This window comes from Oncorhynchus mykiss, chromosome 12 (assembly GCF_013265735.2).
Source record: "Oncorhynchus mykiss isolate Arlee chromosome 12, USDA_OmykA_1.1, whole genome shotgun sequence".
NCBI lineage: Eukaryota > Metazoa > Chordata > Actinopteri > Salmoniformes > Salmonidae > Oncorhynchus > Oncorhynchus mykiss.
This window is the reverse complement of record NC_048576.1, coordinates 29,560,525-29,577,645: the sequence shown is the minus strand read 5'-3', so window position 1 is coordinate 29,577,645 and position 17,121 is coordinate 29,560,525. Positions and strand designations below refer to the sequence as shown.

The following is a 17,121-nucleotide window of genomic DNA, read 5'->3' as shown; positions in this document are numbered from 1 at the left end:
AAAATAAAGATTACTTTTGAGTAGTAAGACATGTATAAAAGCAACAGATACAATTTATAAGAAGGCTAGAAGTGTCTTCTATGGTGAGCTACCGAGTAGCTAGGACAGGCAAGCCCCATACTACAGACTTAATTCTGGGACAATGCTGGAGGAAAAGGCCAAAAAAACTATACAGACAATGCCTTCATCAAACAACACTGTTTCACGACGCAGTGACATGGCAGGAGATGTTTTGGAACAATTACTGCTTTGCATACAAGTCAGTGAATTATATGCATTACAGCTGGAAGAGTCAACAGACGTGGCAGGCTTGGCACAGCTTCTGGTATATGTCTGTTACGTTTATGGGGGGTTAATTAAGGAAGACATCCTCTTCTGCAAACCACTGGAAACCAAGGACAACATGAGAGGATATTTTTTAAGTACTGGACAGCTTTGTGACATCAAATGGACTTTGGTGGTCAAGATGTGTTGGTATCTGTACAAATGGCGCAAAAGCCGTGTCAGGGAGACATAGTGGAGTGGTAACACGCGTGCAAGCAGTTGCTCTCGACGCCACTTGGGTACACTGCAGCATCCATCGAGAGGTTCTTGCTGCCAAGGGAATGCCTGACAGCCTGAAAGATGTTTTGGACACGATAGTGAAAATGGTTAACTTTGTTAACTTCTTATGGCTGCAATCCTGTTAACGGGAGCGATTTGACAACAGCCAGTCAAAGTGTAGGGCGCCATTTTCAAAACATCACAAATCTCATAATTAACATTCCTCAAACATACATGTGTCTCATACCATTTTAAAGCTATTCTCGTTGTTAATCCCACCAAGGTGTCCGATTTCAAATATGCTTTTCAGCAAAAGCACTACAAACGATTATGTTAGGTCTCCACCAAACCACAATAAGCACAGCCATTTCCAGTGGAATATAGCATTCACAAAAAGCAGAAATAGAGATAAAATGAATCACTAACCTTGAATTATCTTCATCAGATGACACTCATAGGACTTCATGTTACACAATACATGCATGTTTTGTTTGATAAAGTTCATATTTATATAAAAACATCTGAGTTTACATTGGCTTATTAGATTCACTAGTTCCAAAAACATCAAGTGATTTTGCATAGCCACATCGTTTCAACAGAAATACTCATCATAAATGTAGATGATAATACAAGTTATACACATGGAATTATAGATATACCTCTCCTTAATGCAACCGCTGTGTCAGATTTCAAAAAAAGTTTACGGAAAAAGCAACCCATGCAATAATCTGAGACGAGCTCAAAACAGAAGCCAAATTAGCCGCCATGTTGGAGTCAACCGAAACAAGAAAATACATGATAAATGTTTCCTTACCTTTGATGAACTTCATCAGAATGCAGTCCTAGGAATCCCAGGTCCACAATAAATGCTTGATTGGTTCAATAATGTCCGTTATTTATGTCCAATTAGCTACTTTGGTTAGCACGTTTGGTAAACAATTCCAACGTCACAAAGCGCGTCCACTATAACGTGACGAAATGTCCAAAAGTTCCGTAACCGTCAGTAGAAACATGTCAAACGATGTACTGAATCAATCTTTAGAATGTTGTTTACATATACTGTATCTTGAATAACGTTCCAACCGGAGAATTAAAATGACTTCAGATGACCAGTGGAACGCAGGTCCTTCCCCTGTGAACGGGCATAGTGAAAGCATGGTCAACTCGTGGCAGTGGTGACTATTTCCTGTCTCATTCGACCCCCCTTCACATTAGAGTCATCAGACAAAGTTCTATTGACTGTTGACAGCTCGTGGAAGGCGTAGGAAGTGAAAACTCATTCATATCTCGCTGTAATTTCAATGAGAGCTTGGTTGAAAATCTGCCACCCCCAGAAAAAATACAAACAGGAAGTGGAACTTCTCAGGTTTTTGCCTGCAATATGAGTTCTGTTATACTCACAACTATAATTCAAACAGTTTTAGAAACTTCAGAGTGTTTTCTATCCAATACTAATAATAATATGCATATATTAGCAACTGAGACTGAGGAGCTGGCCGTTTACAATGGGCACCTTTTCATCCAAGATTGGATATGCATACAATTAGTAGATTAGGAAAGGAAACACTCTAAAGTTTCCAAAACTGTTAAAATAATGTCTGTGAGTATAACATAACTGATATGGCAGGTGAAAACCCGAGGAAAAACCAACCAGGAAGTACTATTATTTTGAAAGGTTGTTTTTCCATTGAAAGCCTATCCACCATACAAAGACTTACGACCCAGTTCACGGGCTCTGTGGCTTCCTCTACATGTGGCCAGTCTTTAGGCATTGTTTCAGGCTTTTACTCTGAAAAATGAGGGAGATACAGCACTTTCAATCATTGGCCAGTGGAAATTTCCATTCATCAGCCTGATCGGGAACGCGCCTTTCTTGTTTCTCCTTTCCTATTGACGAAGCTTTTGTCCGGTTGAAATATTATTTATTATTTATGAATAAAACAACCGGATGATTTATTGTAAACATCATTTGGCATGTTTCTACTAACTTTATTGTACTTTTAAAAAAAAATTGTCTGGACTTAGTGCACGCGCCTTAAGCATTCGGAATACTGGACAAAACGTGTGAACAAAAAGGAGGTATTTGGTCATAAAGGGGGACATTATCGAACAAAACAAACATTTATTGTCTAACATGGAGACCTGGGAGTGCCACCAGAGGAAGATCATCAGAGCTAAGTGATTTAATTTTAATGCTATTTCTGACTTTTGTGACACTCTCCTTGGCTGGAAAATGGCTGAATGGGTTTGTGGCTAGGTGCAGGCCTAACATAATCGCAAAGTGTGCTTTCTCTGTAAAGCCTTTTTGAAATCTGACACAGCGGTTGCATTAAGGAGAAGTTTATCTTTAAATGTATGTTAAATACTTGTATCGTTTATCAATGTTTATGATGAGTATTTCTGTTTTTTGATGTGGCTCTCTGCACTTTCACCGGATGTTTGTTTGAGACAATGCATTTCTGACCATAACGCCAATGTAAACTGATATTTTTGGTTATAAATATGAACTTTATCGAACAAAACATACATGTATTGTGTAACATGAAGTCCTACGAGTGCTGAAGATCATCAAAGGTTAGTGATTAATTTGATCTCTATTTCTGCTTTTTGTGACTCATCTCTTTGGCTGTAAAAATGTCTGTATAGTTTTCTGTGACTAGGTGCTGACCTAACAGAATCACATGGTGTGCTTTCACAGTAAAGCCTTTTTGAAATCGGACAATGTGGTTGGATTTACAAGAAGTTTATCTTTAAAATGGTGGATAATACTTGTATGTTTGAGGAATTTTAATTATGGGATTTCTGTTGTTTTTGAATGTTTTGAATCTTTACTGACCCTAATATTCACTTGTCTGACCACTTGCATGATGACGAGTTTCTCACACGGCTGGCCTATCTGGGTGAAATTTTTTCTCGCCTGAATGATCTGAATCTAGGATTACAGGGACTCTCCGAAACTATATTCAATGTGCGGTACAAAATTGAGGCTATGATTAAGAAGTTGGAGCTCTTTTCTGTCTGCATTAACAAGGACAACACCAAGGTCATTCCATCATTGTATGATGTTTTGTGTGCACATTAACTTAAGCTTACGGACAATATCAAATGTGATATAGCGAAGCACCTGAGTGAGCTGGTTGCGCAATTACGCAGGTACTTTCCCGAAACGGACGACACAAACAACTGGATTCATTATTCCTTTCATGCCCTGTCTCCAGTCCATTTACCGATATCTGAACAAGACAGCCTCATCAAAATTGCAACAAGCAGTTCTGTGAAATTTGAATTTAATCAGAAGCCACTGCCAGATTTCTGGATAGGGCTGCGCTCAGAGTTTCTTGCCTTGGCAAATCGTGCTGTTAAGACACTGATGCCCTTTTCAACCACGTACCTATGTGAGAGTGGATTCTCGGCCCTCACTAGATACAGTTACAGACTGTGTGTGGAAAATGATTTAAGACTGAGACTCTCTCCAATACAACCCAACATTGCAGAGTTATGTGCATCCTTTCAAGCACACCCTTCTCATTAACCGGTGGTTAATGATGAACAAATAAGGTTTTATACATAAGATGGCTAAATAAAGAGCAAAATTATTGATTATTATTATATTATTATTTGTGCCCTGGTCCTATAAGAGCTCTTTGTCACTTCCCGCGAGCCAGGTTGTGACAAAAACTCACACTCATTCTTATGCTTAATAAATGTATCGTATGTATCGTGTGTATGTGTGTGGCAGGCTTACAATGATGGCAAAAAACTACATTTGAGAGTGAACTGACACTGGTGCTAGATGGGGTACGCAGCTGGAGTTTGAAGAGGTACAGGACTATAAAAAGTTTGAGAACCACTGCGGTAGACCATTCCATTCTTGTGTGCCGGCTAAGGTGTATTGGTGTCTCTGAGGGGTATTTGGCCTGGTTTGCTAACTACCTCTCTCAAAGAGTGCAGTGTATAAAGTCAGAACATCTGCTGTCTCAGACACTGCCTGTCACCAAGGGTGTACCCCAAGGCTTGATCCTAGGCCCCACGCTCTTCTCAATTTACATCAACAACATAGATCAGGCAGTAGGAAGCTCTCTCATTCATTTATATGCAGATGATACAGTCTTATACTCAGCTCTGCCCCTCAAAGGATGTTGTGTTAAACGCTCTACAACAAAGCTTTCTTAGTGTCCAACAAGCTTTCTCTGCCCTTAACCTTGTTCTGAACACCTCCAAAACAAAGGAAGAATAAGAAGAATGCCCCTCTCCCCACAGGTGTGATTATTACCTCTGAGGGTTTAGAGCTTGAGGTAGTCACCTCATACAAGTACTTGGGAGTATGGCTAGATGGTACACTATCCTTCTTTCAGCACATATCAAAGCTGCAGGCTAAAGTTACATCTAGACTTGGTTTCCTCTATCGTAATCGCACCTCTTTCACCCCTGCTGCCAAACTAACCCTGACTGAGATGACCATCCTACCCATACTAGATTACGGAGACGTAATTTATAGATCAGCAGGTAAGGGTGCTCTCGAGCGGCTGGACATTCTTTACCATTCAGCCATCAGATTTGCCACCAATGCTCTTTATAGGACACATCACTCTTCTGTAAACTGGTCATCTCTGTATACCTGTCGCAAGACCCACTGGTTGATGCTTATTTATAAAACCCTCTTAGGCCTCACTCCCTGCTATCTGAGATGTCTACTGCAGCCCTCATCCTCCACATACAACCCCCGTTCTGCCAGTCACATTCTGTTAAAGGTCCCCAAAGCATACACATCCCTGGCTCGCTCTTCCTTTCAGTTCGCTGCAGCTAGCGACTGGAACGAGCTGCAACAAACACTCAAACTGGACAGTTTTATCTCAATCTCTTCATTGAACGAATTGCAAAAATCGCTGAAGTTGGAGACTTTTATCTCCCTCACCAACTTCAAACATCTGCTATCTGAGCAGCTAACCGATCGCTGCAGCTGTACATAGTCTATCGGTAAATAGCCCACCCAATTTTACCTACCTCATCCCCATACTGTTTATATTTATTTACTTTTCTGCTCTTTTGCACACCAATATCTCTACCTGTATATGACCATCTGATCATTTATCACTCCAATGTTAATCTGCAAAATTGTAATTATTGACTTATTATTATTATTGACTTGTTAATTGTTTACTCCATGTGTAACTCTGTGTTGTCTGTTCACACTGCTATGCTTTATCTTGGCCAGGTCGCAGTTGCAAATGAGAACTTGTTCTCAACTAGCCTACCTGGTTAAATAAAGGTGAAATAAAATTAAAAATAAATAAGACTCAATCATGGACACTCTTACTGACAGTTGTGCTGCTTTGTATGATGTGTTGTTGTCTCTACCTTCTTGCCCTTTGTGCTGTTGTCTGTCCCCAATAATGTTTGTACCATGTTTTGTGCTGCTGCCATGTTGTGTTGCTACCATGTTGTTGTCATGTTGTGTTGCTACAATGCTGTGCTATCATGTGTTGCTGCCATGCTATGTTTTTCCTCTTATGTCTCTGTTTATGTAGTGTTGTGTTGTCTCCCTTGTCATGATGTGTGTTTTGTCATATATTTTTTAAAATGTATTTTTATGTTTAATCCCAGCCCCGGTCCCCACAGGAGGCATTTTGCCTTTTGGTAGGCCGTCATTGTAAATAAGAATTTGTTCATAACTGACTTGCCTAGTTAAATAAAGGCCCGATTGGTGGAGTGCTGCAGAGATGGTTGTCCTTCTGGAAGGTTCTCCCATCTACACAAAGGAACTCTGGAGCCACCATCTCTGCAGAGACCTGAAAATAGCTGTGCAGCGACGCTCTCCATCCAACCTGACAGAGCTTGAGAGGATCTGCAGAGAAGAATGGGAGAAACTCCCAAAAGACAGGTGTACCAAGCTTGTAGCGCCATACCCAAGAAGACTCGAGGCTGTAATCGCTGCCAAAGGTGCTTCAACAAAGTCCTGAGTAAAGGGTCTGAATGTAGTATTTCAGTTTTTGCTTCGTCATTATGGGGTATTGTGTGTAGATTGATGAGAAAAAAACGATTAAATTAATTTTAGAATAAGGCTGTAACATAACAATATGGAAAAAGTGAAGGGGTCTGAATACTTTCCCGAATGCACTGTATACTGCCCTCTTATGGTGCAATTGTCACATAGCTCTTATTTTATGTTAAGTTATCTGGCAAGCCTTGTGGACTCAAACAGACCCAAAGGTTTTGTGTCTGGTGGTTGTCATACTATGTTGTCCATTTGTGAGAAGTGCTGTGTGTTTCGGGGATCAGTTGTAAATCTGTGCCTCTTGAATTGTATCATGCAGTGTTTGCTGCATGTTTTGCGTTAGATATAGTCTACAGAGAGAGCAGTAGAGAAATTAGGACAGAAAAAAAGTCCCCTTAGGCATGTTGCTTTGTCCTCTTCAAAATTCAACATTAACATGGGCTGAAAGGATTCTTCCTCACCCCCCTCCCCCCCAAAAAACACAAACACGGATGCATTTGTGTGTGTGTATGTGTGTCTATTTGTTATCTTAAGGCAGGCTTGAACATTTAAGGACATTTGTCTGCTTGCCTCTACACATGACAGCGTCCGATTGAATATTTACGATATGGATTTATGGAGATGTTATATGTATCTTTTAAACTAAATTAATTTCTGTGTTTGTGTTTGTTATGTACTGTATATGGATGTATGAACTTGTCAGGATATGGCTGTAAGCTACCTCTCTCTGTCTCTCTATAGGGCATGTACATCAAATCCACATATGACGGCCTGCATGTCATCACTGGAACTACAGAGGGAGTGAGTAAATCTTCAAAATGCTCAGTCAGGGCTATGAATCCATTTGGCATGTAGATCATTCTCCTATGATACAGACGGAGAAGTGTCACAGTGAATCCCATTAATGACAGTGAACAGCATCAGGCCAATCTGTTTTTATAGCTGTGTGATGTGTCTTCCTCTCCATAAGTCTCTGGCTGACCGCTGTAAGAAAATCCACGCAGGCGATGAAGTCATCCAGGTCAATCATCAGACAGTGGTGCGTCTCTCTCTCTCTTCTTACCTTATATTATCTCTCTGCCCGTCCCCTATATCTTATTCTCATACGTCTACATACTGGTATATGACTACCCTATGATTACTACTATGCTTGTGTGAAAGGTCGCCCTATGTGTTTTTTATTGTGCATGTGTGTGCCTGTAAGACATCGAGGAGGGGGTTGGGCTGCCAGGATGAATTAGTGTCAATTAGGACACTAAGATTTCACTTCACTTTAGAATAGTGTCCTGGAGGTCTGTAGGGATGGGGGATGGGGCTGGTCTAAATTCCAGACAATCAGCAAAGTCTGTAACACAGACTGTCTGAACAATACCTTTAATTAGCAACGTCACTCACTACTGGTTACCAGGTTATAACCCTACAAGTAATAATTTCCATTTAAGTATATTCAACTATTTATACCCATCAAGTTATATCCTAGAATGTGGCAGAGAGAGTGAGAGTGATGTTGTTGTCAAATCTCTTTCTTCTCTGCCTCACAGTGTCATGTCTCTCCATTTCATGGTGTCATCGTGGCTGTCACATCTCTTTGTCCTGTGTCTCAGTCATGTCTCAGTAATGTCTCACCTGTGTCTCTGGCCAGCTGGTAGCGGTGGTGGTCCGTGTGGTCAGAGGCGCTGGCCGAGGCTGAGAGGATGGCATGGAGCCCACTGTCTCGGGGAAGGGTGAAGCTACGGGGTTTCCCCCCAGCCTCTACAGGGACACTGGGGCTGAGTTGCAGGGGCAGTGGGCCATAGTGCTCCTGCATCAGGCTGCGCTGAGCAGGGAGGGTTGACTGGCGGCGGTACTCCACAGAAAGGCCACCTCCTCCAGGGGAACGCAGCAGGGCCTCCTCCAGGGGCAGGGTCTGCAGGTAGTGGAGCCCCGTGCTGCCCAGGGGAGTCTCAATCAAGTCCTGCCACGAACGCCGTTGGCTGGAAGACTTCTGACCAGGGGAGCCGCTCCCGCTGTCCTCCTGTGGCTCGGGGTGGAACTCCTCATGAGAGGAGTGTGACTGGAAGGTTTCAGAGGAGAGGCGGCCGTGTTTGGGCTCCAGGTATGGACTCATCTGGGACACCTAAAGAGAACCAGACAGAGAGGTGTAATGGCATTGTAACGGTTATTAATATAAATACCAGAATGATAAAAGAAGGAAGAGACACAGCTAGAGAGGTATATAATGGCATTGTAAAAATAATGTAAATAACATATTAAAACTACGCACAGAGTTGTTGTCTAACTTTTTGAAGAGAGATTAACTTGCCGAGGGGGGCCTGGGGTAGCTGTTGTAGGGGGGTGGAGGGCTGTCCTGTTTGGGTATGGTTGACGGCATCTCCGTGTCCTCATGATCACTTTCACTCCAGTAGTCTGGTGACAATGGCAAGGAAGAAGCAGAAAAGAGGACACGTCACCATCAGAAAGAGACAATGTGGGGGGGGGGATTTTATAAAGTAGGGCAAACAAAGCATTTAATGTCCTTTATTATTGCCAGCTTTATTAATGTGTATTCATGTATTCTCACCCTGGTCCTGTCGGATCCTCTCCTGCTCCGAGTGACCTGCCACTGCCATGGTCAAACGACTCAGCCACCTGTGAGGGAACAACACTAATGAAACGTGACAGCTACACACCATTCCAGATCTCACACACCACATACCATTCTGTTATTCCCTGTTGTTTTTGCATCTCACATCAGCTCACCTGGTCATCTGCCTAGCCCTATTTTCCTAGACGTCTCACCTCCTTGTCTCTTCCTGTCTCCCCCTCTCATATCTCAGCTCTGTGTCAGCTACAGTAATCATCACTGACAGTGACTCTCACCTATTCATGTCATCCACATTGTCTGCTGCAAAGTAGAAACTCTTGATCTTTGGATGGCAGGCCTTGAAAGCACTGGAACACAGAAACATGATGTTAAGGACAGATTCCACCATACTGTAAATATCCTGGGGCACATACACAGACTGCATATTCTGTACTGTACATAGAGACACAAGACGCCCATAAACATATCTTGCATTTAAAGACACACATGTTCTCGACATATTCAAACAAACACATGTCGAGGTTCACAGAGACAAACAGACCCCAAGACTCAAATATGAATGAATCGGTATACAAACACAAATACATGTACTCACTACTTCCTACGGCACTCAGATGCACGATCAATCTTGAATTCAGGGAGACTTACAAAGCCCTCTGCCTTTTCATCCTGAGGGAGGAAAAAACACAATATCATATATTGTTCTGACATCCAATCATTTTCTGACATATATAAAAAATATAAAGGGGTGGTTCACATTTTAGATCAGATAATCAGGACAGGAAGCCACAGTACTACAAATCAGCAAGTCTGTCAGTGTCAGTGTCACTCACACACTCACCTCCTCATTCATGTACCAGTACAGGCAGGTATCTTTCAGGATGAACCAGTACTTTTTCCACTTCTGGGAGAAATAACTTTTAGCATCCTTCTTCTTCCACAGCCAGCCCTCACAGTCCCCACGCCCCAGGTCCTTACAGGAGATACGCCTCTTACTGATGGAGGACAGAGAGCCACCTACTGAAGTGAGGAGAGAGGAGGAGATGGGTAGCAATGAAGGGACTGTATTGGGTGATCTGCCTCAGCATACATTTATGTATCTACAGGAGGTGTATGTACTGCATATTTGAGACTGTACATAGGGTATGAACTGTAGGTTTTGAATAACTCACCTTTACTTTTCTTCCTAGACCTTGATAGCAGCGAGGATCGTTCAAACATCTACAAAATAACACACATGAAATAGAGATATAGCAATACACATTGATCCGTCTCCACTGTTATCAGTCCTCAAAATAACTTACCATAATTACAACAAACAAACTGTATAAGCCAGTGTTGTCTCAGGGGTCTGGGACCAATGGGACTTACATGGTAGAGGGAGGCAGAGTCAGAGCTGGATGTGGACATGGAGACCTCCATCTGGAGGGCTGGGTGGAGGGCGTAGTGGGCAGGGCTGCTTTTGTCACTCTTCTTCCTGCTGCGTCCTGTCAGGTACTCCTCTGGCATGGCCTTGTCCTCACTCTGACTCACATAGCGCAGCAAGGAGTTTTCTATGGGAGTAGGAAAGGCCAGCAATTCTATCACTTTGTCTAATGCCATTTGATTCTATAGACCTACAATGTGTACATTATTTCTACCTACTGAATATTAATTGCGCTGTAACTTAGTTAAAACCTTTACTGGATCAGTGTCCCGAAATCGGGACAGTGGCTACTCAATATTTGACTTGAATGGCATTGTAAACAAAAGCCAACTTTCCGGGGCATAGACATGTCTTATATGGTCAGAAAGCTTAAATGTTGTTAATCTAACCACACTGTACAATTTACAGTAGCTATTACAGCTAAAAAATACCATGCTATTGTTTGAGGATAGTGCACAACAACATAACACTTTTATCAAGGCAACTGGTTTGATACATTCACCTCTGATGGTATATAATGTACTTACATTCAGTAATCTTGCTCTGATTTGTTTTTCCTGAGGGTACCAGAGACAAAATGTAGCATAGTTTTGTTTGATAAAATCAATTTTTATATCCTAACACGATCCATGTTTTATACAGCGTTTTGCATGAATTCCAACTCTTTCAACTTGCAACAAAATAATCTATGAAATCTAACCGGCTAAACCTTGTTTCACCCGGTCAAGTTTGGTTTCTGTGCAATCCTCAGACACTCTAGAAGGCAACCCAAAAAGTGTTAATCATTTTACATTACGTATTGGCTACACAACATGTCAATTAGCCCATGAAGGATAGCCATCATTATGCTTTACATGAGTATGTGATGGACCTTTGTAGGACTAATGGCCATTGTCCTATGGCTGCGCGCAACACAATTCATTCCCCATTGAAAATCCACAAAGTTTTCTCAAAACTGAAAAAGTACAATATGGCTGCTAAGAGTATAAATGCTAAATCGAACTTCAAGAATACACATTTGGATGATATTATTGCAGAAATTGACCGTGAGAGTGACAAGAGGAGTCCTGCGAGCAAGAAAGATTGGAAGGAGAAGGTAACGTTACTTTTATATCTGTAGGTAAAATATGTTTTTTCTTCTCGTGCTAATCCAGTTGTTTAAATGGATGCATATTCATTTAAGATATTCGTCTTTGATTTCTATATATGTACAGTATATATAATATAATAAGGCATACAATATATTAGTATAGTCTGTGTATGTTATGTTGGCTATGACATGCTGTGGCTGTGGCTTTTGACCGTCTTATAGGCTATTGGTCCTCGTATTTCATTATAGTGATTGTGTTCCCCATACTCTATGTAATATCCATATAGATACACTACCGCTCAACATTTTTAGAACACTTACTCATTCAAGGGGTTTTCTTTATTTTTATTATTTTCTACATTGTAGAATAACAGTGAAGACATCACAACTGTGAAATAACACATAACACATCCCAAACCATCTCAATTTGGTTGAGGTCAGGAGGATTGTGGATGCCAGGTCATCTGATGCAGCACTCCATCACTCTCCTTCTTGGTAAAATAGCCCTTACACAGCTTGGAGGTGTGTTGGGTCATTGTCCTGTTGAAAAACAAATGATAGTCCCACTAATCCCAAACCAGATGGGATGGCGTATCGATGCAGAATGCTGTGGTAGCCATGCTGGTTAAGTGTGCCTTGAATACGAAATAAATCACAGACAGTGTCACCAGCAAAGCACCACCACACCATAACACCTCCTCTTCCATGCTTTATGGTGGGAAATACACATGTTGGGATAATCCGTTCACCCACAACGCGTCTCACAAAGACACGGCAGTTGGAACCAAAAATCTCACATTTGGATTCCAGACCAAATGACAAATATCCACCGGTCTAATGTCCATTGCTTGTGTTTCTTAGCCCAAGCAAGTCTCTTCTTATTGGTGTGCTTTAGTAGTGGTTTCTTTGCAGCAATTCGACCATGAAGGCCTGATTCACACAGTCTCCTCTGAACAGTTGATGTTGAGATGTGTCTGTTACCTGAACTCTATGAAGCATTTATTTGGGCTGGTAACTCTAATGAACTTATCCTCTGCAGCAGAGGTAACTCTGGGTCTTCCATTCCTGTGGCGGTCCTCATGAGAGCAGTTTCATCATAGCGCTGGATGGTTTTTGCAACTGCACTTGAAGAAACGTTGAAAGTTCTTGAAATGTTCCGTATTGACTAACCTTCATGTCTTAAAGTAATGATAGACTGTCATTTATCTTAGCTTATTTTAGCTGTTCTTGCCATAATATGGTATTTTACCAAATAGGGCAATCTTCCTTATACCCCCCCCCCCCCCCCCCTCCCCTCCCCCACCTTGTCACAACACAACTGATTGGCTCAAACGCATTAAGAAGGAAAGACATTCCACAAATAAACTTTTAAGAAGGCACACCTGTTAATTGAAATGTATTCCAGGTGACTACCTCATGAAGCTGGTTGAGAGAATGCCAAGAGTGTGCAAAGCTGTTATCAAGGCAAAGCTTTTGACCGGTAGTGTTTGTGTTGTGTATTTGATGTATTGATGTAGTGCTAACCCCCTACTAAAATAAAAGGTTAAATAAAATAAGTAATGGTAATCTTGAGTTCTAACAGATTTTAAAAAATCCTCAATAGTGTTAGAGACTCCTCCATCCCCCACTCATTCAAACATAGGACCTGAATCCTCCAGTCTGACCCGCTGCTGTGTCTCGCTATACACCCTAACCCCGCCCGGCAATCTAGAGGTGTGAAGGTTAGTACCTTTTATGTATGGAAGCTAATGATCCATCATGTATGACATTCCTGGGAGTGTGTAAACTTTATTACCATAGAATTTTTGTATCTTCCCAATTTGGCCACTTGGGTACATTTGGGCAAACTCGGGACACCTGGGAGACTTGATACAAAATATTATGTAGATCTCCCATTCTTCAATGTATCAGTCTGAAACTTTGCACACACACTGCTGCCCTCTTGTGGAAAACATCTAAATTACACCTATGTCAATGTATGGCCTTTCTTTTGCATTTCAAAGATGATGCAACAAAAATAAAAATAGAGAATGCATGTTTTTTTTGTTTGTTTTGTCTTTTACCAGATCTAATGTGTTATATTCTCCTACATTCATTTCACATCTCCACAAACTTCAAAGTGTTTCCTGTCAAATAGTATCAATAATTTGCATATCCATGCTAAAGGTCCTGAGTATGTCATTTTGGGCAGAAATTGAGCTGAAGGGTCCGATCCTTAAGAGGTTTCATGCAAACTTAAACAACAGCGGAAAAACAAGCCAAGCCAAAATCCAATTCTTGAGATTGTGTAATGATTGCTTGGATGAAAGTGGACAGTTGTGTGACTTGTGAGCATTAGGGCATTAAGACTGGAGCAAGGCCCATTGACGAATGTCCTCCATCTGACTTATGGGCAAGTTTTGTGAGTCATGTCATTGGGAAGTGTAATTGATGTTTTGTGTAGTCCTGTGGTGTGTCCAGGCATTTGACTTTAGAGCTCTAAGGCTTTACTCTGCCTTGTCATTCAGACAAATATCTAGACTTCACTCAAACTCCATTACTGCACTGAAACAACATAGCCATTCCTAAAGGACTGTCATTATTTTGATATCTGCAGGGCATTTCCCTCAAAAATAGAAATAAATGTTGCATTCAGGAAGAAATTCAATATGTCAAAGATACTGCCTCTTGCCAAAAAGGCAGATAAATATAGCACCCTCACTGATGCTGAAAAGCCCACAGGAACAATAGACTGACTGCCACCACCCCCTTCAGGAAGCACAAACATAACACCACAATGTCTGCCTCTCAGACTGAAACAAGGCCATTCGCTCTCTTCCTACTCTGTTTGCCACTGGGCTTGACAGCAACCAATGAAAGGCACGAATCTTGGGAAGATCCTGGCTACAGTTGCCAAGGCAACGACATACAGTACCTTCAAGACCCAAAAGCAGAGAAAGAGATCGAGAGAAAGAGGTGAGAGAGGAAGAGAGAGAGAGCAGGAAGGACTAATTGAGATACACATAAAGAAGATACAGGAAAAGAGGGACAGATAAAGAGGAGGATAGCTAATTCAGTATCATATCTATCATGCACTGAGCCCTGCCTCACATGGCCGCTCAGCCTCCTGGTCCCTTGGCTAAGACATCTGAGATGGGGAGGTAGAAAACTCGTCCCTGGCCCAATTATGAGAGATATCCACCCACTCACCTCTGCTGCTTTATCTCTCTCTTTCTGTCTCCCCTCTCTCTTTATCTCTCCCTCTCTCTCCATCCCAGCCTCCCACTCACCTCTCCTGCTCTCTCTTTTCAGCTTGGCCGAGTCTTCATAGTCTCCCACCCAGTTATATTCCACTGGCATGGAGATGGGCCTAAGCCTGCCTGGAGCACACAGCACACATAACATACAACATTACAGACCTACCCAGGAACATCAAAGAGCTACAAACAGCCTATATTAACACCACAGTGACACAAACACTAACATTACAAACACATAAGGGATTGCATAGGAACAAGTGCACCACAGGCATCCTTCATCCAAACACACAGCCTTGGACTGGGTCATGCCATATGTGGGAGATTGACATCCCACATCCAAACACACATTCTTGGACTGGGTTAATGCCATATCTGGGGGATCGACATCCCACATCCAAACACACATTCTTGGACTGGGTTAATGCCATATCTGGGGGATTGACATCCCACATCCAAACACATAACCTTGAACTGGGTCATACCATATGTGGGGGATTGACATCCCACATCCAAACACACATTCTTGGACTGGGTTAATGCCATATCTGGGGGATTGACATCCCACATCCAAACACACAGCCTTGGACTGGGTCATGCCATATCTGGGGGATTAACATCCCACATCCAAACACACATTCTTGGACTGGGTCATACCATATGTGGGGGATTGACATCCCACATCCAAACACACAGCCTTGGACTGGGTCATGCCATATCTGGGGGATTAACATCCCACATCCAAACACACAGCCTTGGACTGGGTCATGCCATTTCTGGGGGATTAACATCCCACATCCAAACACATAACCTTGAACTGGGTCATACCATATGTGGGGGATTGACATCCCACATCCAAACACACATTCTTGGACTGGGTTAATGCCATATCTGGGGGATTGACATCCCACATCCAAACACACATTCTTGAACTGGGTCATACCATATGTGGGTGATTGACATCCCACATCCAAACACATAGCCTTGGACTGGGTCATACCATATCTGGGGGATTGACATCCCTCATAGAAATACACAGGCTTGGACTTGATCTTACCATACAGTATGTAGGGGGCTGACATCCCTCATACAAATATGCAAGCTTGGACTGGGTCATACCATAAGTGGGGGTGCTGTCCCTGCGGGCAGGTGGAGGTCCATGGTTCTGGTTGTACTCGTAGCAGTAGAGAATGGCATCCTCCTCCACCAGAGGAAAACGTCGGCGACACTCCTGGTCCAGGAAGGAGTTGGGGGACTCAGAGCCCTTGGCTACCGGGACTTCAGCTTGGAGGTCATCGTCACCTGGTAGATTCCCCTTGTCATCTCTGCAGCACAGATCATGGAGAGAGTCTGTTTGCCTATGGAGCATCGACTGCGTAGGTAAACCTAAACAAACTCATATACTACAAGGCACATATATCACCCCTCAAAAGGGAACAAACTGACTAAATACACAGACTATCGTAATTACACAGGTAAAACCATTGTACAATATTTCACTGCAGTTAGCTTACTCACAACATATGAACAGTGACTACACTGTAATCGCTAAGGTAAGGCATACAGTATGTCATAGTTAGGCAGCTTGTGTGTGTACCTGGGGGTGTATGGTTCATCAGGGGGCGGGGGGATGAAGAGGTCCTGCAGGGCACAGCTGTCTCTCCTGGACGGGGTGCTCAGGGTACTGGTGGGCGTGGCCACACTGCTGCTGGGGCTCTGAGGGATGATGGGCTATGAGGAGAGAGATAAAGAGGGGGGAGAAGGGGGAGAGAGGGGGGGGGTTAGTTTTCTGACATACTGCAGTGATGTGTAGTCTCGTAAACAGTTTAAGACTACGCTTAATCAAACCATTAGAGGCTCAATATGTGGAAATTCTTTGTTTCTCAGTTGGAGAATGGCTAGAGGCAGAGTTAGGGAATGGAACATATATTTGATCCTTTGCATTTGACAAACTATAAATTCAAAGCATAAGACAATAACTGAATCTGGATGCATGATGAAACAAGAGGGAGAGGAAGGTAAGGAGAGGAGAAGAGAGGTAGCAGAGAAGAGGTAAAGGAAAAGGTGAGGGGGAGGTGGGTAAGATGGTCGGGGTCAGGAGGTGGCAGAGCTCTGATGCGCTCCAGTTGGTCAGGGCCCCAGGGGGAGGGAGGAAAACAGCACTTAGCCCAGCATGGGACTCAGAGGGGGGGCAGGGATGAAGTCACATATGCCCCTCACACACACGCTTCCTCCATGTACCAGTTC

At 42.6% G+C, this 17,121-nt stretch overlaps 1 protein-coding gene across 1 annotated transcript in view; it reads right to left on the bottom strand.

Moving 5' to 3' along the window:
- Nucleotides 1–17,121, bottom strand: part of LOC110536840 (connector enhancer of kinase suppressor of ras 2) — a 46,594-nt gene that overhangs the window by 5,380 nt on the left and 24,093 nt on the right. Inside the window, exons 10-20 of the mRNA XM_036937357.1 lie at nt 16,472–16,605; nt 15,994–16,199; nt 14,908–14,997; nt 10,494–10,675; nt 10,295–10,343; nt 9,964–10,139; nt 9,718–9,791; nt 9,398–9,469; nt 9,099–9,166; nt 8,841–8,944; nt 8,165–8,654 (exon numbers count right to left, since the gene is read on the bottom strand). Of these exons, the coding sequence (XP_036793252.1) occupies nt 8,165–8,654; nt 8,841–8,944; nt 9,099–9,166; nt 9,398–9,469; nt 9,718–9,791; nt 9,964–10,139; nt 10,295–10,343; nt 10,494–10,675; nt 14,908–14,997; nt 15,994–16,199; nt 16,472–16,605 (1,645 nt within the window). The remainder of the gene's footprint in view (nt 1–8,164; nt 8,655–8,840; nt 8,945–9,098; nt 9,167–9,397; nt 9,470–9,717; nt 9,792–9,963; nt 10,140–10,294; nt 10,344–10,493; nt 10,676–14,907; nt 14,998–15,993; nt 16,200–16,471; nt 16,606–17,121) is intronic.